Genomic DNA, 21,735 nt, shown 5'->3' with positions numbered 1-21,735 from the left:
AAACATAATTTATTATTTAAATTTAAAAACTACAACAACTTAAATTTAAAAACAACAACTTAAATTTAAAAATAACAACTAAAATTAAAAAACGACAAATTAAATTTAAAAACTACAAATTATATTCGAAAACAACATTAACTTAAATTTAAAAACTAAAACAACTTAAATTTAATATCCATAATCAACATCATCTTCATCATCCGCCATCGTAGGAGTATAGTCAGAGGTAAACAACTGCCGTCGGCTCATAATTTCTTTTTTTTTCCTATCAAAATAGGTCTTACTCATTGGAGTGTAATTCAAAGTGTTCCTTTTCCATATTCTTATCATCCATCTCTTCTTGTATTTGTTTTGCCCGTTCTTCATGCCTACGCTTCATTTCTTCGGCCTCAAGGGCATTTTGCTCCGCCAATAATCGCAATGAGGCTGCCACTTCATGTTGAGCGGCATAATTATCATTTTCCTTGCCCTTTTCCTTCAACCTTCGCATCTTGTTTTGTCCCATAGCCCTAGGTATGGAACCTTCACCCGAAGACGGATTTTCTACCCTTTTTTGTTGAATAGTTGGAGATCCATCTTCATCCATATCTACAGCTGAGGATGCAGTATCGAACACTGGCGTATGAGCTCTCTTTGGTGGATCTTCAAATAACACCCACCCTTTACAAATTTCCCAACAATTGTGAAACTGAAAGGGTTTCGAGCTGCTCTCCATATACAATTCCTCTGTTTGGCGTACCTAGAAAAAAATTAAAGGAAATTAATTTATGAAATTAAATGTAATATAATTAAATATTTAAAATAAATTGTGAAAACACTTACTTCGTCGTAGTAATTAGCGCCGCTTTCATATCTACTTGCGGCTGCTAACAATGCTTGATGCCATTTGTTCAAACTTGGCTGAAGATGTTTCTTTCATCTTGAAGAACAACTCTCGTGGTTTTGAATATTCACTGGAGTGGTGCCTTCATAGAACTCTAAGTATTTTTTGGACACACAAGTCCAAACACCGTCATTTGTTTGACAATTCCTCCTCACACTATCTTCCGACACCCATCTATAAGCCTTGCAAAGAGCTTCATCTTCTTTTCGGGTCCAAGCCCTACCTTTCATTGCAGAAGAGGCCATTTCAAAATTATTAAAAAAATTGAAGGATAGATTTTTGAAAGAGGAAGGAAAATATGAGAATTGAAATGGTAGGAATGGTGAAAATTTTGTGAGGAATGGTTTAGGTATTTATAGGACAAAAATAGAAATTTAAAAAAAAAAAAAAATATTGAATCCAACGGTAACTGGCGCCAGCTAACAACAGCTAGCTGACGTCAGCTAGCCATTAGTTTCAAAATTATTTTTAAAAATTCCTGTCGGTTATAACCGACAGGAATACATTTGTATTAAATAATATAAATGAAATCCTGTCGGTTATAACCGACAGGATTCCTAGTATTTCTGGCCAGCCCTCTAGCCCTCTCAGATTCCGTGGGGCCTTCTAAGATTCCACAGCCCTCTGGCCTAGCCCTCGGTTGGAGACGGTTTTCAGGCTATTTTCGGCTCTCTGACCCTCTGGCCCTTTGGACCCTTCGGTTGGAGATGGCCTAAGAAAGAGTAAGCCTAGTAAGAATGTGACATCCCACATCGCCCATAGGGTGATCCTTAAATGTTTATTCCCATCCCTACCTAGCACGAGGCCTTTTGGGAGCTCACTGGCTTCGGGTTCCGTAGGAACTCCGAAGTTAAGCGAGTAGTGCACGAGAGCATTCCCAGGATGGGTGACCCATCGAGAAGTTCTCGTGTGAGTTCCCAGAAACAAAACCGTGAGGGCGTGGTCGGGGCCCAAAGCGGACAATATCGTGCTACGGTGGTGGAGCGGGCCCGGGAAGTGGTCCCCCCGGGCCGGGATGTGACAAATTGGTATCAGAGCCTAACCCTGGTTGCGTGTATGCCGAAGAGGACGTCGGGCCCCTAAGGAGGGTGGATTGTGACATCCCACATCGCCCAGGGGAGTGATCCTCAAATGTATATTCTCATCCCTACCTAGCACGAGGCCTTTTGGAAGCTCACTGGCTTCGGGTTCCGTAGGAACTCCGAAGTTAAGCGAGAAGGGGGCTTGAGCAATCCCATGATGGGTGACCCACTGGGAAGTTGCTCGTGAGTTCCCAAAAACAAAACCGTGAGGGAATGGTAAGCCCAAAGCGGACAATATCGTGCTACGGTGGTGGAGCGGGCCCGGGAAGTGATCCGCCCCGGGCCGGGATGTGACTTGGAGATGGCCTAAGAAAGAGTAAGCCTAGTAAGAATGTGACATCCCACATCGCCCAGGGGAGTGATCCTCAAATGTATATTCTCATCCCTACCTAGCACGAGGCCTTTTGGAAGCTCACTGGCTTCGGGTTCCATAGGAACTCCGAAGTTAAGCGAGAAGGGGGCTTGAGCAATCCCATGATGGGTGACCCACTGGGAAGTTGCTCGTGAATTCCCAAAAACAAAACCGTGAGGGAATGGTAAGCCCAAAGTGGACAATATCGTGCTACGGTGGTGGAGCGGGCCCGGGAAGTGATCCGCCCCGGGCCGGGATGTGACAAATTGGTATCAGAGCCTAACCCTGGTTGCGTGTGTGCCGACGAGGACGTCGGGCCCCTAAGGGGGGTGGATTGTGACATCCCACATCGCCCAGGGAAGTGATCCTCAAATGTATATTCTCATCCCTACCTAGCACGAGGCCTTTTGGAAGCTCACTGGCTTCGGGTTCCGTAGGAACTCCGAAGTTAAGCGAGAAGGGGGCTTGAGCAATCCCATGATGGGTGACCCACTGGGAAGTTGCTCGTGAGTTCCCAAAAACAAAACCGTGAGGGAATGGTAAGCCCAAAGCGGACAATATCGTGCTACGGTGGTGGAGCGGGCCCGGGAAGTGATCTGCCCCGGGCCGGGATGTGACAAAGAAGATTGCAAATTTCAGCCCAATAATGAAATTTGCTGACTGGTGGTGCATGGCTCGGCCTAATGGTAAAATACTAAAGTCATATCCAACCGAATGGGTCCAAAGGGCCAGAGGGCCGAAAATAGCCCGAAAATCATCTCCAACTGAGGGCTAGGCCAGAGGGTTATGGAATCTGAGAGGGCCCCACGGAATTGAAAAGGGCTAGTGCAGCCAGCCAGCCAGCCTGGGGCTAGCTAGAAAATAGAGCATTCATGTCGATTATAACCTACAAGAATATATTTATATTAAAAATTAAATGTATTCATGTCGGTTATAACTGACAGGATTGCTTAAAAAAAATTTTGAATACAACGGCTAGTCAACAAGCCGTTGTATTCAATTTTTTTTGGTTTTTTGGTTTTTTAGGCCAAATTTTTTTTTTAATTCTTAAAAATTCTAATTTTTTTTCCCTATAAATACCTAAACCATTCATTAAATTTAAGTTCTAATTTTTTTGGTTTTTGGGCCAGTTATCGTTGTAATTTTTAAATTTAAGTTGTTGGATTTGAATTTAAGTTGTTGTAGTTTTTAAATTTAAATAATAAATTATGTTTGGCCCTTTGTGTCACATCCTGGTCCGGGACGGATCACTTCCCAGACCCGCTCCACCACCGTAGCACGATATTGTCGGCTTTGGGCTTACCATTACCTCACGGTTTTGTTTTTGGGAACTCACGAGCAACTTCCCAGTGGGTCACCCATCATAGGATTGCTCAAGCCCTCTTCTCGCTTAACTTCGGAGTTCCTACGGAACCTGAAGCCAGTGAGCTCCCAAAAGGCCTCGTGTTAGGTAAGGATGAGAATATACATTTAAGAATCACTCCCCTGGGCGATGTGGGATGTCACAATCCACCCCCATTAAGGGCCCGACGTCCTCGTCGGCACACACGTGGCCAGGGTTAGGCTCTGATACCAATTGTCACATCCCAGCTCGGGGCAGATCACTTTCCAGGCCCGACTCCACCACCGTAGCATGATATTGTTCGCTTTGGGCTTACCATTCCCTCACGGTTTTGTTTTTGGGAACTCACGAGCAACTTCCCAGTGGGTCACCCATCATGGGATTGCTCTAACCCTCTTCTCGCTTAACTTCAGAGTTCCTACGGAACCCGAAACCAGTGAGCTCTCAAAAGGCCTCGTGCTAGGAAAGGATGGGAATATACATTTAAGAATCACTCCCCTGGGCGATGTGGGATGTCACACTTTGACCTTTGGTTGGAGACGGTTTTTCGTGACATAGCTAAAATGAGCCTTATGGTCCTTTGGCCCTTGATTGGAGACGGAGGCAAATATGGTCATGTACTATTCATTAAAATATTAATATCTTGGAGAATCTTGGAGGGCCAGAGGGCTAAAACGAGCCATCTGGCCAGCCATCGGTTGGAGATGGCCTAATGGCTTAACTGAGTCCTAGGAAATCTGAGATTGTTTAAGGATTAGGATTAGATTGTGATTCAGTACATCCCAATATAGTAGGTTTGTTGAATTCCAATTATAGAGTATTCCGATGTTTACTAAATATTAAGGAATCAAAAAAATGGTGGAGCCCACACGAAACAAGGAATCCAATTCCTGAAATTGGAGGAACAAGATTCCCTAGTTTTGTGAGGTATTTGAATTCCCTGAGGGTAAGGGAATCGGGAATGCATCTTTTATTGCTATTATGCCCCCACTTGTTTCTTATCATCCCAACATTGCCCTTCATTTGACACTCATTATGTCATTTTTAATAAATAAATAAAACCTATTTATATATTTTTATATAGATAATTTTATTATATAAATTTAATTAATTAGTATGAAAATAATTTATTTATGTAAGGGCAATTTAGTCATCATCTTAGTTTTCATTCCGATTGAAATGAATTAGTAAACAACTTATATGGATTCAACATCATTCTTGCCATCTTTTAATAAATAAATAAAACCTATTTATATATGCTTATATAGATGAATTTTATTATATAAATTTAATTAAGAATTTAATTTAATTAATTAGTATGAAAATAATTTATTTATGTAAGGGCAATATAGTAATCAACCTAGTTTTCATTCCGATTGAAGTGAATTAGTAAACAACTTATATGGACTCAACATCATTCCTACTCCGATTCCAGACAGTTTTAGTAAACAACTTCAACAGGAATCTGATTCTGATTCCACCTCATTTCAATTCCTCCTCAATCCAATTCCTTTCAATTTGATTACGGATTACTAAACGCGCCATAAGAGTCTTAGTTCAGAATGTTTATCATTCCATGTAATAACATATAAACCTCCAAATGGATCAAGTTCAGTTAGGGTTTGGGTTAGGATCGGAGAACGGCAATATCATCATTGTTTCTTATATAACTTGAATTTGTTATTATCAAACTATATATGACAATATTTGGGAATTTCTTATCTATTCATTAATCTCCAAAATGGAGTATATATAGGAGTTACAATTGATATTACATTTGAACTTCGTTAATGTGGGACAACAGACTACTACTTACACTTTAACTAATATATAACTCGCAACACGCCCTCTCAAGTTTGAGCAAAGATGTCACGCATGCCTAACTTGTCATGCGAGTTGGAAAACAAACTATTAGACATAGCCTTAGTAAGTACATCAGTGAGTTGATCTTCAGATCCCACAAACGGAAACATAATAATTCTAGCATCCAAATTTTCCTTGATGAAATGTCAATCAATCTCCCCATGTTTTGTTCGATCACGTTGCACTAGATTATGAGCAATCTTAATAGTAGCATTGTTATCACAGTGGAGTTTCATAGCACCCTTGGGTTTCAATCCAAGATCTATCAACAATTTTTTTAACCACAACAATTCACATACACCATGAGACATACCATAAAACTCAGCTTCAACACTTGACCTAGCCACTTTGTGACATCCCACATCACACAGGGGAGTGATCCTTATATGTATATTCACATCTCTACCTAGCACGAGGCCATTTGGGAGCTCACTGGCTTCGGGTTCCATCGGAACTCCGAAGTTAAACGAGTAGCGCGCGAGAGCATTCCCATGATAGGTGACCCACTGGGAAGTTTTCGTGTGAATTCCTAGAAACAAAACCGTGAGGGTGTGCTAAGGGCCCAAAGCGGACAATATCGTGTTACGGTGGAGTCGGGCCCGGGAAGTGGTCTTGCCTGGGCCGGGATGTGACATACTTGTTTCTCCAAGTAACCAGATTACCACCCACAAACGTAAAGTATACAGATGTAGATCGCCGATCAGTGATAGAACCTGTCCAATCTGCATCTATGTACCCTTTGACATTCAAATGACCATTCTTAGAGAAAACCAAACCTCTGCCAGGAGCCATCTTCAAGTACCTCAAAATACGGATTACTGCATACATATGAGCTTCATTAGGTGAGTGCATAAACTGACTTACCACACTAACTGCATAAACAATGTTAGGGCGTGAGACAAATAAATTAATCTCCCCACAAGCCTTTGATATTGTTCCTTATGAGTAGGAACTTGATCCAGAAATAAGCCAGAAGATGATTCTGCTCAATGAAGTATCAATAGGTTTGCAATCTAACATACATATTTCAGCTAACAAATCAAGAACATACTTATGTTGAGACAGAAAAATACCATGCGTGGATCGTGCAACCTCGATTCCAAGAAAATACTTCAATTCACCCAATTCTTTCATTTCAAATTCAGTAGCTAGGTACTTTTGAAGGCATTGTATCTCCATTTGATCATCACTAGTCACTATCATGTCATCAACATAAATAATCAATGTAGTTAACTTGTCGCTTTATAAACAAAATATGATCTGAATGACTCTGGACATACCCAAACTTCTTCATTGAACTTGTAAACCTCCTAAACCATGCTCTAGGAGATTGTTTCAAACCATACAAAGCCTTTCACAACCTGCATACAACATACTTTTCAGGAGATGTTTTGATACCAGGTGGGAGATCCATATAAACTTCATCCTTGAGATCACCATGAAGGAAAACATTCTTAACATCAAACTACAATAGAGGCCAATCCTCATTTGTTGCTAAGAACAGAAGAACACGCACAATATTAAGTTTGGCAACAGGAGCAAAAGTCTCCTGATAGTCCACCTCATAGGTTTGAGTACAACCCTTAGCAACTAATCTAGCTTTATACCGATCAATAAAACCATCTGCTTTGTGTTTAATAGTGAACACTCATCTACATCCAATAGCTTTCTTCCCGTTTGGTAAAGGAACCAAATCCCAAGTGGAATTCTTTTCCAAAGCTTCCATCTCAACTCTCATGGCATTAACCCACTTAAGGTCAGACCAAGCATCATGCAATTTTGTTGGAATTGATACAGTAGATAGCTGACATATGTAAGATGCATATAGTTTGGACAAACGATAAGTAGACACATAATTGTTGATAGGATATTTGGCTTTGGTATGCATATTAGGCTCATACTGTACTTTAGGTTTTCCACGATTAGCTCGTAGAGGGAACTAATAAGTAGAAGAATCGTCAAAATTTACCTCTTGTATGTCACCATCTTGTATCAAAACTATTAGAAGAATCATCACTAGACGAACCATCATCAGGCAACTCGTTAGACATACAAGCAGCAGGCAACCGGTCATCAGAAGGTAATTCCTCAAATATACTAACAGGCAACTCGTTGGGCACATCTGATATGTCGTCAGTAGAAATAGTTTCAGGAATGACAGGTAACCGATCACTATTTACAGTCGACTAATCAATATCATGCAACATAATAAGTTATGTCCCCAACTCTGCCTGTAACACATCATCCATATCATCTCATTGAATCTGCACTTCACTCCCCTTCTCCCCCTGAACTTGAGAGTTGGAAGAGGGCTTCACAAAATACGAAACTTCCTCGTGGAATGTGACATCCACGGTAATATAAGTTTTATGAGTCGGAGCATAATAACACTTATAGCCTTTCTGATTGTTAGCATACACATTGAAGAACACATGCATTAAGTTTACTCCGTTGATAAGAGTAGACATGTACATACACAATACACCCAAACACATTCGGAGGAAGTTTTGATATAGAAACAAGAGAAACATGTTTTTGTAGCATATCAAGCAGTGTCTGAAAACCAAGAACCCTACTTGGAACACAATTTATCAAATACACAGTAGCCAAAACAGCATGACCCCACAAATGATTAGGAACACATTTATCCAACATCAATGATCGAGCAACCTCCATTACGATTCTTCCGTTCGGACACACCATTTTGTTGGGGTGTAAACGGAGTAGTCGTCTGGTGAATAATACCCTGATCACGAAAAAAAACATGCCGAAGTGTGATTCACATATTCTCCTCCGTTACTAGACCTGAAGACTTTAACTTTGGTATGAAATTGAGTAGACACCACTGCACAAAATTCTTGAAGAAGCAAAGGAATATCACTCTTATTCTTCATCAAGAACACCCAAGTAAATCGAGTACAATCATCAATAAAAGTAACAAACCAACGGAATCCATTAGAAGTAACCTTCACCAGACCCCACCCATCAGAACGTATTAAATCAAATGACAAAGTAGCTTTAGAATCACTTATGGGAAAGGAAGCACGATGACTCTTAACCATAACACATGTTTCACACTTGAACTTTGAATCACTACAAGTGCGAAACAAAGAAGGAAATAGATGCTTCATATAACTGAATGATGGATGTCCCAATCGTCGATGCCACAACCAAATTTGATGTATGTTATCCACTTTAGCACTTAAGACTTGATGATTATTTGAACCGGAAACAACAGTATCCTCCATAGTCAAGATGTACAAACCCCTTATTCTTTTACCACGACCAATTATCTTCTGAATTTGAATGTTTTGAAAATAACAATACATAGGGTAGAAGTGAGTAAAACAAGATAAGGTATCAAATAGTTTTCCTACCGACAAAAGATTGCACTTAACGTCAAGAACAAGTAAAGCATGGACCAGTGTAGAAGTAAGAGAGATACTGCCTTCATCCTTCATAGGGGAATGTGCTCCATTTGCACTAGTAATATACGAATTACAAACATAGTCACATAACTCATCAAACACTCTAGGGTCACTAGTCACATGATCAATGGCCCCAGTGTCAATTATCCATATATTTGTTCCACCAAGATGCATAACACTATGATTATATTGAGCCATTGAACTAAATCACGAACAATAAAGGTACAAAAATACGCAGCAGAATGAAAACAATTTACCAGAACACTGTAGCAGATCACTGTTCACACATTGTAGTAGCAAGGCTCTGTTCGCTGTACTGTAGAGCGGCGCTATTCACTCTTTTTTTTTTCTTTTTTTTTTTAAATGAAGAAAATCACGACAAAGGTGGGCACAAAATTAAAGCACACAGGTCACCAAGAGCGAATTACTTTGATGCCATGTCAAACTAAACATGGTAAATAGCAAAAATATATGACAATATTTGAGAATTTCTTATATATTCATTAATCTCCAAAATGGAGTATATATAAGAGTTATAATTTGTATTACATATGCACTTTATCAATATGGAACAACATACTACTATTTATACTTTAATTAATATATAACTCACAACTGTTACAAAATTCCCAAGTTCGGTTGCGGTCGGGTATCCCAGGAAACCATATCCTGCCGTGCAGCCGTGGAGCCTTTTACCATCCTATTAATCATTATCTACTTATCAAAGATTCCTTGCTGAAATACTTCATCGTTAAAGAGATTATTTGTTGTAGTGTATATTGTATTTGGGCATGACGTGCAAAAAAGGGCATCCATTCACATCGATAGAGTCGAGCATTTATATGCATATTTTGTGTATTCAAAAATGGCAGCTCCGCACAGGGAACTGAGGGAAGAAAGGGCCCGTTCGGAGTACTTTGAACTTAGTGATTGATTTTGAGTTTTGATCATGTGAGTAAAATAAGAGGCGGCTTCATATATTTTACGAATTAACTTGGCTGCTGAACAATTCAGCAGCCACTCCTGCTTACACCCAATTCTTTATTTGGATGGAGAAATGATAGATGTTAATAGAACGTTCGATTATGCATGGGTGCACCATGCACCTATATAAGAAGAATAGGATTTAAATGAGAAATTTTTTAATGTGTCGGGAACACGACTAGAAATACCAAGTGTTATAATATAATTTGTTAAAATTTTGTTACGTTTCCAACCAATAATATTATTTACACTTATTGTACCAGATCGTGTTTCCAACGTGCTAAAATTACACATGCATTTGAGTTGCAATCTGGCTCAGTCTTATTAATTAGTTGACTTTTATTTTCTGAAATCAAAGTTGGGGCACTACTCACTCGGACCTTGACCAGATATACTTGTATTGATTCAGTCCTGTCTTGATTTGTTGAATGGATCGATTGTTGCAAAAAACTCATTGAGATATATTTTGGTGAATTAGTTTGTCAGTGATCTTATATATGTGTTTCAAAAGTTTTAACTACTTCAGAATTTCAATAATCCAATTAACATTGAAAGAGCTAAGAATCAAACTCGAAACTTTAGGTGCAACTCTTAATTAGCTGATCTAACTCTTCAATCTCATTAATTAGTTAATCCAAATGTTTTCTTTGTGCATTCAATTTTCATATTGTATATAAAATAGATGATATTTTGTCACAGTGATAAAAAACAATTATGTTTATGCTTCTAGTGAAAGTTCGATTTCCACCGATTTTCTTCCCTCTAACAACTATCTAATCCACTAACTATAGCGTTCTACTAAAAAAAATTTAATATAAATGTTTTGGTTATTATTGAGAGTGTGTTTGATTCATCTTTTATCATAAAATAAATAATTTGATTACTTGGTTTATTGGCTATGTCATTGGAATTAAATTGTAAAGAATAAGTTAACGGTCAACCGTAGCTCCTTGAATAACTTAATCTTATATCGTATCTCCTTGAATAACCTAATCTTATATCTTACAAGAAAAAGAATTATGCTACCATTGCATCTGTCATTTCTCACATCTCACACAAAGACTTGTTTATGCTATCATTTCATTATTGAGTGGTATAGTCAGGAGTCATGATCTTTTAATAATGACAAATGTAATCATCATATGTAATTGGTTGTTAGAGAGATGGCTTACTCTGTAAGCTACATAGTTTCTATATATATAGAATGGACTTGGATCCTCTCCTGAACCCAATGAGAGAATCCTCCTGACCAAATGACTTAAGCCGTTGGATAAAAATTCAACGGCTACAATAAGGGGGTCTCTTTAAAGTTATAATAATTATAGCCGTCGAATTTTTATTCAACGGTCCAAGTCCTTTGGTCATGAGGATCCTCTCCTTGGGCTCAGGAGGGGATCCAAATCCATATAGAATAAGGGATGGGATTGTAACTAACTGATACATTCTGTTAGTAATACAAAAGAGCTGAATTCCTTTCATCTTCTTCTTCGTTTTCTCTGAGCTTCTGTTTCTTCCACCATAGCTTTTGCAACTCTGTGATGATTCATCTATCATTTCTCACATCTCACGCATAGACTTCTTCTAGATGAAATACTTGTACTCCCTCATTTTACACTTATAGATCTGAAAAATTACTTAACCCTTTTCACACTGCTCACTATCTCGATTTTAGTCGCATGCATGCTAAGTATTGGCTCTGTTCTAAAACTCAGCCTAGGCAGCCGCCTAGTTACTTAACCCTTTTCACACTAATCACTAGCTTGATTTTAGTCACGCACTAAATATTAGCGCTATTCGCAAGTGGCCCTTTACCATGATAGTGGAAAGATGTTGAACTCTTACATAACAGTGTGGGTTCAAACCCCATCAATAGCTAATCTAACAAAATCTATCTTAATATCTAATCTAATAAAATTTATCGCTTGACAAAAAAAAAAAAAAAATGACACTAGTCTAAAAATTTGTCTAGGTGGCGAAGGACTGATGCGATTTAGGTCATAATGTAGAGGAAAATCAGGTAAGGGCTAGGCGGTTCAGAGTTCCATTGTTTTTTTAATTTTTTAATTTTTTTAAATTAAGTTAAAGGGTTTTTTTGGGTAACCTACACAAAAACCCATATTATTTCTTTCGTTGTTTTGTGTTTCTCATCTTCTTGTCTCTCTGTAGACGGTCATGATGATGCCATGATGGCTTAAGTTTTAACTTTTCCAAATTCTCAATGTAAATATATATATTTTTAAAGAGATAAATATTAGTTTACTACCATCAAATTTTATGGTTTTCAACATTTGGTGCATAAATTTTTTTTCATCTCAGAGTTATACCTAAAGTGTTAATTTTTTAGACAATCTCATACATCCATTAGCCTGATCGTTAAGTCGATCTTCTGTTAACTGATGACATGACGCCCACATGGACAATGACTGGACGCCACTTGGATATTAAAAAAATTAAAATTTATAAAAATAATAATAATTGGAAAAAAAAAAAATGGAAAAACCCTAAAAACCCCTCCAATCCGCAGCCACCCATTCAACCTCAAAGAAGGAACCATAGCAGCAATGGGTTTTGCTCAGCGCCGAACCCTCCCTTCGACTTCGACTTCGACTTCTTCGGTATGTGAGTTCGAAGCCGATTTCCTCCCTTCTTTCTTCTGAAAAGGACTTCGACTTCGATTTCCTCAGCAGCACCACGGCCTGCTTCTGCTGCTCTACGAATTCGAAGTCTAACTACAAATTTTGGTAGTATAGGCTCCAAAAATCTTTTTGCAGGACTTTGAAGGCACCCTGCAACATCTCCTGGTTCCAACTCTTTTTGTGTTTTCATTATGTGTTTGACGAAATCGAAGTCGAATTCAAACGGGTCGGAAAGATTTTGGGGATTAGGGATTTCGTGCTGGGTTTGCTCAATTTTTTTTAAAACAAAAGATTTTGGGAGCTAGGGTTTTTACAAAGGGTGGAGGAGAGAGAATAGAGGGGTGGTGAAGAGGTTGGAGGAGAGGGAGATGGGTCGGGTATAGAGGGTTTGGGGGGCGCAGATGAGATAAGGGAGGAAGGGGATGGATGGGAGCGTGGGGTGGCGATGGGGTTGGATTGGAGGGTAGTTGGCGATGAGTGTTGATTGCAGGAAGTGTGGCTGGGGATTGAAAGGGTGGGATTGGATTGCAAGAAGTGTAGCCGGCGATGGGGTTGGATTGGAGGGTGGCTGGCGGTGAGGGTGGACTGCAGGATGTATAGATGGGGATTGAATGGGTGGCTGCGGAATGGAGTGTATTTTTAGGGTTTTTTTATTTTTATTTTTTTGTCAATTATTATTTTTTTTATTAATTTTAAATTTTATTTTTAATATCCACATGACGTTCAGTTATTGTCCACGTGAGCGTTATGTCATCAATTAACAGAAGACTTAACCGACAGACTAACGAATGTATGAGACTATCTTAAAATTAACATTTTAGGTATGACTCTGGGACGAAAAAAACTTCATATACCCAATGTTGAAAACCACGAAACTTAAGGATAGTAAATTGAGATTTACCCTTTTTAAAGTGTATGTGAGTACCTATTTATATGTTATATGATAAATTGGACTAAATCCACATAGTCTACCTAGTTCACCTAGTCTCTCCCCTACTCACTCTCCCCTACTCACATAGACTCTCGCCTAGTTGCCTTGGCATTAGACCCCAGTCTGCCACCGACTAACGCTTAGTGTCTGTTAAAACGTTTCGTATTGAAATTTTGCATTTCCACTATAATAGTCGAATGGAGGAAGTCAAGAAGGCTAAAATATGCTTATTTTATATCTGATCACACAAAAATGGTTTTAAATATAAACGTGCACAAGTAGACATTATTCCAACGCTCCAAGCCGCCCCAAGATCACAAGTGGGATTAAACGTATAAACAATAATGTCGGCGAAAAAAATCTGCATGACAGTAATAAAGTGTAAATTCATATTGACTTAATTTCATCAATATATTCCAAGAATAAAGAAGACAAAACTTCCTCTAATTTGGGTTTAAGAGGGTTTATAAGAGAATAATATAATCTATATAAGTGCAGCATCATTCCCTCATATTGTAACTTGATAACTCGTTCAGCTACCTTGCTAAAATCCGATTCAGTTTAAGAGCACACATCAAATTTCCAGCTGTAACAACCATATATCATGAAGTTCTTGCTTCCTTGCTCAAAGTGTTTCTCTTCACCTGGAATCATCGATGATAACAACACACACGGTAAGTAGAAATTTAAAATAGAACTTCTGCTTTCTGTAGAAACCGCGCTCTCATTTTATGGATATCTTTCGCTACCTATCATACCTACGTTTTTATCTTTCCTCATTGATTGATAATAAAAAAATTGATTTTTACACTCATTCTCTTCTCATGTACCCATGTTAATTTTTGGGTTTTGGATTGAATGATGTATAAAAGAATTAAGGGAAGAATTAAACAAATGTGTGCAAAAAGAGAATTTAAACAAATGTGTGCAGAAGAAGAAAATGAGTGTGCATAAATTTTTTTCCGCTCATAAAACATGAGAATACGGAAGCCTGTTTTTTGCAGCATATCATAGTTCAATTTGCCCTTTCATTTTCACTTTTGGGTTTCTTTGTAACCAACTTGATGATGTGAATTGTATTGTATATGCTAATGAGATATTAACCTGTCCCACTTTATCTAATTTATACTATACGTTAATTAGTATTTTGATAGAACGTGGATCGTTCTTGGCTATCTACTTATTAAAACAGGTGTACAATTTCTTCAAAATGTCCACAACTTCAAATACAAAGAATTGAAAGTCGCCACCAACGATTTCCATCCATCCAACAAAATTGGTGAAGGCGGATTTGGTTCTGTTTTTAAGGTAATTTCTGCATATACGTTGATTTTTTTTACTGTTGGAGTACTAAGAAAAGACTGCTTGCATTCTGAATTTTTATTAATTTTCAAGTGCTTATAATTAGTTTTGGCTAAACAGTAAGAACTCTTGTGGTTGAATTACTCTAAAAGGGAAAACTTAGTGACGGAGTGGCCGTGGCCGTGAAAGTTCTTTCAGCTGAATCAAAGCAAGGAGATAGGGAGTTCATGTCTGAGCTAGCTTCACTATCCAGTATTCGCCATCAAAATCTGGTCAAGATGCGCGGTGGTTGTGTGGAAGGTCGCCGTAGAATTATTGTTTATGATTACATGGAGCACAACAGCCTTGCTCACATCTTGCTAGGTAAACACATAAATTAACCTAGCTCCTTATTAGTTTTCATGCATGATGACCTTCCTTATTTTCACCTTATATATATATAATAGCGGTAAACATTATGTTAAAAATCGAAGGACGAGAAAATAACAAAAAACCGGATTGAAACTATGATTCTTATTTCATTTACACAAAGGGCAAAAAAAAATTATATAAATTGTCAAACAAGGCTACATAACAAAAAGTAACTAATTAAAATTTTGCAAAACATAATTCTTTTTTCTTTTCCTTCTAAAAATTAACCTTAATTAATCCGAAAAGAGGTCATAGGTCAACTCAAAGAAAGACAAAATAACCCAGATGACACTTAAATACACAAAAGCCTAGCCCAATAAACAAATAAACAGAAACTAAAATCCTAATTCCTATCCTCCAAGTGCACAAAGCAATGCCCGCCCCGCAGCTATTGCCACCATTGATGTCGCCTCGGCCACAAAAGTTTTGCTAGCAGCCACCATGGCAGCACCGAGTGGTCAATTCGACCAAGACTTGACCATCGCAGCTCACAAATAACAAACTCGCAACCAAAAACACATCACAACTAGATTTCATCACTAAAAGCCCTAAACCAAGAGATAGTCACCAGATCCAAATTTCCTTCACCAACCCCTACAAACATATACAAACACAGTAACACATGAACCAAGGTATGCAAAATACCTTTACTTTGGCTGAAGCCGCAAAACACTTGACCTTGAGGGGATACCAACCCAGTTGGGGGAGGGGAAGTAAGGGATAGAAATGGATCTAGCATTCATTTTCGGTTCAAAGATCGTAGATCGGAGCAAAGAATGGGGTGGGGATAGATTATGAGGAAGGGAGGTAGGGGAAAGGGTCAGGGAAGATGAAGGTTTGGGTTTGGAAGGGCATGGCCAAAAGAGAGGGAGGGAAGGAGGGAGGAGGCATGAAGCCCAAATCTAAGACAAACTCAAGAAAAAATTTGAGACAAAGCTCAAGGAAAACCGAGACAAAACTCAGAAGAACATTGAAATAATAGAGAAAGGGAGGAAAGAGAAGGAGGGACGGAGGAGAAAACAAAAGCCAAAGGCTAGCTAGTCGGTGGCTAGGGCTTTTCTTGTGTTTAGAAAACCAGAGAAATGATATTTGTAGTTACTGTTGTGTTTCCTACCAAACATAGTTCTTATTGAGTTACAAGAGATGTATTTATATAAAAACCTAATTCTGAACAAGTAGGAAACCAATAATAACTACTAAGAAAGTAATCATATCCTTACCTTAGTGGAAAAGTCTAATTAATATATAAATTATCAAACGGCTAACTAAACTTGTCCAACACATTCTCCTATCAAACAATATCTAATATATTATGTTATCAGGTTAATAGACTCGTTGGTTCATAAATAATGTGAAATCATATCTAAATGATGGTTCAAATTGTCGACTTCACAACATAGCATGCTAAACATATCCTCCTTCCTTTTTATTTTTTTATTTTTTAATTTTTTTTGAAAGTGCGTATGTATGGATATATAGTACATATGTGATTAATCATCTGTTGATTAGGTGAGGAGAAAATTAGATCGAAATTAGGTTGGAGGGCACGACGAGAAATTTGTCTTGGGATTGCTAGGGGCCTTGTTCACATTCATGAGGAGGTGAAACCACATATTGTGCACAGAGATATCAAAGCCAGCAATATACTTTTGGAGAAGAACTTTCATCCAAGAATTTCAGATTTTGGGTTATCAAAACTACTTCCACAGAACATTTCTCACATTAGTACACGAGTGGCTGGAACATTGTAAGTAGAATATATTGTCCAAGAGCTGAAATGCTAGAACTGGTTTCAATAGAAATTGCATATATGATTTGGTTTGTATTGACAATACTAATGGTGCAAACTTCTTTGTTGATGACAAAGAGGTTATTTGGCTCCAGAGTATGCAATCACTGGACATTTAACGCGAAAATCAGACATATACAGTTTCGGAGTGTTGATTTTGCAAATAGTCAGTGGACGATCGATAGTTGACTTTGATATGGAAATTGGAGAACACTATCTTGTCGAAAAGGTATGATCTTATATATGATAATTATATACAAATTCTATAAACTATAATGCTAGTGGTATGCATGACTTTTTATACTTGGAAATTAATTTTGCACTTTTAAATTCTTTAAACATTCTCCAGGATTTATCATAAAACCTTGTATCGATGATGGATTGAGTAGACCAAGAGTAGTTTTGTAAAGAAAATTAAATCCTCACCCACTTCATGAAATAATTGGTAGACCTTTCTGAAAGGTCTTCTTCGCAACAGTAGCCCAAGGGTCCAACGCTTATTTAAAATGATTATGCATATATAAGCTTTAAAACACTTATTCTAGAACCGAACCTTGATTTATATATGGGAGACTTTGATTTATATATGGGAGACTTTGGATGCGGTCTCTATCTATCAATATTCTTTTACTGAAACCTTGTTGGTCTTCAATTTTTGATCTAAGTCCCTGAAATTAATATGATAATTTATTTCTATTTATGTTACTATATTTTTTAAATTAAAATTTGAAATTTATAGTAGTTTATGTTAATGAGATTTTAAATAAAAACCCATAATTTGTGGGATTAAAAATATTAAAATATAAGTTATACTATTGTGTGTGTGTGTGTGTGTGTGTGTGTGTGGGTGTAAACATGGGTACATTCATCAAAATTAACAAAAAAATTATTGTACCAAAATATGGGTACATTCTTCAAAACTACAAAAAAACAAAGGATACTAGGCTTAATAACATTAGTAAATTTCTTCGATAAAACTTGATATGAATACATTCTCAAATAAAAATAATAATAATGTACCCATATAAGTTTAAAAATGGATTAGAAAAAAATTGAATAGATTTTATATATAAAAAAATCGGTATGGTACTTTTTACATATAACAAATTGGTATATTTAAGAATGAGTACATTTTAAGATTAAAAATTTGAAAAAATTACATGAATGGGTACATGTAACACCCCGCCCCTGAAATATATATTTTCGGGAATAATTCCGTTGGTCAGCCCAATTCTAAATTGTGGTTAATTCATTACCATTAATCACATTTCTTTACTTCAATAATTCATTTTTTTACAAAACCATCCATATTTTTAATTATCAAAACATACAATTACATTACCAATTTAATTCACTAACATTAATCACTATTCTATATATAAATTCCTTCATTCCACATATGATTCATAACCATTATTCTCTTATCAACATACAATTACATTTTCCATGAATTTCCATTTTCTTCTCTTAGATCAAATTTCCAACTAAAAATTTATTCTCGATTATTTAACCTTACTTGTTTTATGGCTGCATCTCACTCCTTGTTAGACTGCCTACGTAACCTAAATAGGGATCAAGTCATTCGTAGTTCGCTAATTCTAATTAATTTCGACATTTCTACAAATAACTAACAATCACCATCTAGCTTCCAAGAAGTGTATCACACCAAATTCTTATTAATTTTGGTTTCAGAACATCAAAATTTGCTTAAAAATATAGCGTCGGCTCACTGGCCACCGGCCGCTCAAATCGCCAGAAAATATCAACTATTTCCAAAAATTACCAAATTTTACAGGCAAGTATACCTCAATGAGTGGAGCAATTTTCATACTTGCGACCAAGTCCAATTTGGCCGGGAAACACCTCACATTTTCCACGAACCGCCAGAAACCCTTGTTTTTGGGTGTTCTTGATTTGACTCCAAAACAACTCCGCCGCCCCAACCAATGCATGGGCTTTGTCCCTGGGGTTGAGGGGAGTCTATTGGTAGTGGTGGTTGAAGGAAATTGTTTTAGATTTTGGTGATTCGAAGATAAACCCGTCGCACCCTTTGATGTGCGTTTTGTAAAATCAAAGCCAAATTCTCTAATTTTGAGGGTGGAATTGATAGAGAGATCGATTGGCCTCGAGGTAAGGACCGTTATGACACCAACCTCGCCGTCCATGGTGGCCGGAGTTGGGAGATAGAACCGGGTCGGGTCACGGTTCCTCAAAGGGATCCGTTTCCCTTTCCTTTTTTTCTCTCATTTCCCCTCCTTTCTTTCCTTTCTCATTGGCCCTCTCTTCTCCTCCTTTCCCTCCTTTCTCTCCTTTCTCTTCTCCCCTTCTGCCCTTCTCCTCAAAACCGTCCCTTCTTTTCCTCCCTAAATCTTAGCCACACACGTGGCTTTCCCCAGATTTGGCTCAAAGAAATCTGGAGCCTTCTCAAAATAAATTGATCATTTTGTCCTCAACTTTAAACATTAATAAATTCTTCATTATAACTCCGATTTCACGAACGGTTTGTGCCTATGTGTTCGTGAGATCGAGATCTATTCAAAAATATAAATTGTGACTTTGAAAGGTCTATGGATTTTAAATAATTAATTCCCAAACTTCATAACTAGTTTAATTTAGAACTAAACTCAAATGAATTAATATAATTTCTCCAAAAAATAACATGAAGTCTCAATAATACAAACCCGTAAATTATAATAATTTCTGGAAACAAAAGTTTAAAAGTTCTCGATTAAATTCTTCATAACCATAAATCGATTTATTTTCGATTTTTCCCACATAATCATAATTATGAATATATAATTCATATATTTAAATTTGCAGGGTATTACATATAAGATTAAAAAATTGAAAACATTTTTTAAAAAGCTAATGGGTACAAACTTATTCTAAATTTTTATTTATTTTGGAAATGTTTTGGATTAAAAATTAGTTAGGAGTTTAATAAAGGTGTGAGTATTAAAATCCTAAATCAATTATTAATTTTTATTTTAAAAAATTATGTAACTGACATGTAAATTCATTATTACATTAATGCTAGGGACTTGGATAAAAATCTGAAAACTAATAAGGTTTCAGTCAATGAACATTAGTAACTAGAGACTGGATACTAATTTTTCCTTTATATATTATGCATAAGTCAATGTTTTTAACTATCTGAGTTACGTACAAGACCTTAATGCGTAACAAATCGGCTAATACTAGGAAGACTAAATTTTTAAACCAAATTTTATAAACCAAGTGATCTGGATGTTAATGATTGGATTATTACTTAAGTGTTGATTAACGTGCTTATTTCTTATTTGTAACACATCATTTGATTTACAAATTTAGTTTAAAATTTTGATTTCCCTAACATTATTCATATAATTAACTCTAGTCACCTGCAAGAAAGTGACACACACACACACACACACACACATACATACATATACATACATACATACATACATATATATATATATATATATATATATATGTAAGTGACACACACACACACACACACACACACATACATACATATATATACATACATACATACATATATATATATGTATGTATAGATGTATATATATGTATGTATAGATGTATAGATGCATGCATGTGATAAATTGGTTTGGTAAGCACATTTCAAATCACAAATTAATAAGTACACGTATTACCCAAAAAAGAAACTGGCATCAAATTTGGATCCTAATTAACCTATATGAAATATTACCAAACCTGAATTAATAGTGAGACTGCATGGACCTGATGGTGATGCATGCAGGCATGGGAAATGTACAAGGGAAAGAAGCTTGTAGATCTAGTGGACTCTTCTCTCGAACTTGACGGAAACATTTCAGAAAAAGAAGCCGTCCAATTCCTAAAGGTGGGTCTGCTTTGTGTACAAGAAAAATCCAGCCTCCGACCCCGCATGTCGACAGCCATTAAGCTGATGACGACGAATGAGATCAACGTTAATAACATGAAGGTAGGCGAGCCAGGAGTCATTACTGACAATATGGACCTCAAATTAGCCCAAGGGACTGAGAGAAGCTCACCGCCAGCATGCAAAGCCCCCAAATCTATCTTTATTAAAAGAAAAATTAGAAATTTGAATTAACTGTAGGTTTAAGCGCTTAAAGGCTTGTTTGATAACCAATTTATTTTGTATTTTGGTGCTTAAGATATGAAGATGTGGATGATAGAAGAGAGAAAGAAATAACGATGAATGAATGAAAACAAAATCTTTGAACGTAAAAACAAGTTAAAATAACTTTTTATTTTTAGTCTTTAGTTTTCATTTTTGTATGTCGAACTTTCTTTATACATTTCTTTTAACTCGTCCCACCAATTTTCTCCACTATTACATTTTTCCCTTGTAATGTGCTGTATAGATTGTTACAAGCCTAGCAACTACTACTTGTGGTGCAGTTGCATATACAGGCATGAAGAATCTAACAGAATATACTCTCCCATTTGTAACATGATGTAATAGGGTTTTTGCAGAGCCATCCAATCAATAAGTTCAGATATATATATATATATATATATATATATATATATATATATATCAAAGCTTTTTCTCTCCACTCTTCTCTCTATATCTCATTTAAGCACGAATCGTTTAATTTTGTTAATGTTTATATTATATAGATTTTGAATTTATGCCACACTCGATTAAAAAAATGACACACAAGAAGGCTACTTTTTAATGATCCAAATTTATAATCGGATAATATAAACGCGT

The 21,735-nt window shown here is 36.8% G+C and overlaps 1 protein-coding gene across 1 annotated transcript; it reads left to right on the top strand.

Annotated features, from left to right (window-relative positions):
• The first annotated feature begins 14,001 nt into the window (after positions 1 to 14,001).
• LOC137721557 (putative serine/threonine-protein kinase) lies at positions 14,002 to 21,194 on the top strand. Its single transcript, XM_068460653.1, has 6 exons — positions 14,002 to 14,178; positions 14,697 to 14,812; positions 14,959 to 15,169; positions 16,727 to 16,964; positions 17,085 to 17,235; positions 20,773 to 21,194. The coding sequence occupies exons 1-6, from the start codon at positions 14,109 to 14,111 to the stop codon at positions 21,106 to 21,108; spliced, it is 1,122 nt and encodes a 373-aa protein (XP_068316754.1). The 5' UTR covers positions 14,002 to 14,108; the 3' UTR covers positions 21,109 to 21,194.
• The last annotated feature ends 541 nt before the right edge of the window (positions 21,195 to 21,735 follow it).

Source organism: Pyrus communis, chromosome 16 (assembly GCF_963583255.1).
Source record: "Pyrus communis chromosome 16, drPyrComm1.1, whole genome shotgun sequence".
Taxonomy (NCBI): Eukaryota; Viridiplantae; Streptophyta; class Magnoliopsida; order Rosales; family Rosaceae; genus Pyrus; species Pyrus communis.
Note: the sequence above shows the minus strand (reverse complement) of the source record. Positions and strands in the feature narration are given on the sequence as shown.

Coding starts and splice junctions, on each gene's coding strand:
- LOC137721557 (XM_068460653.1), top strand. CDS start 14,109: ATGAAGTTCTTGCTTCCTTGCTCAAAGTGTTTCTCTTCACCTGGAATC. Junction 15,170..16,726: donor CCTTGCTCACATCTTGCTAG/GTAAACACATAA, acceptor TCTGTTGATTAG/GTGAGGAGAAAATTAGATCG. Junction 17,236..20,772: donor AACACTATCTTGTCGAAAAG/GTATGATCTTAT, acceptor TGATGCATGCAG/GCATGGGAAATGTACAAGGG.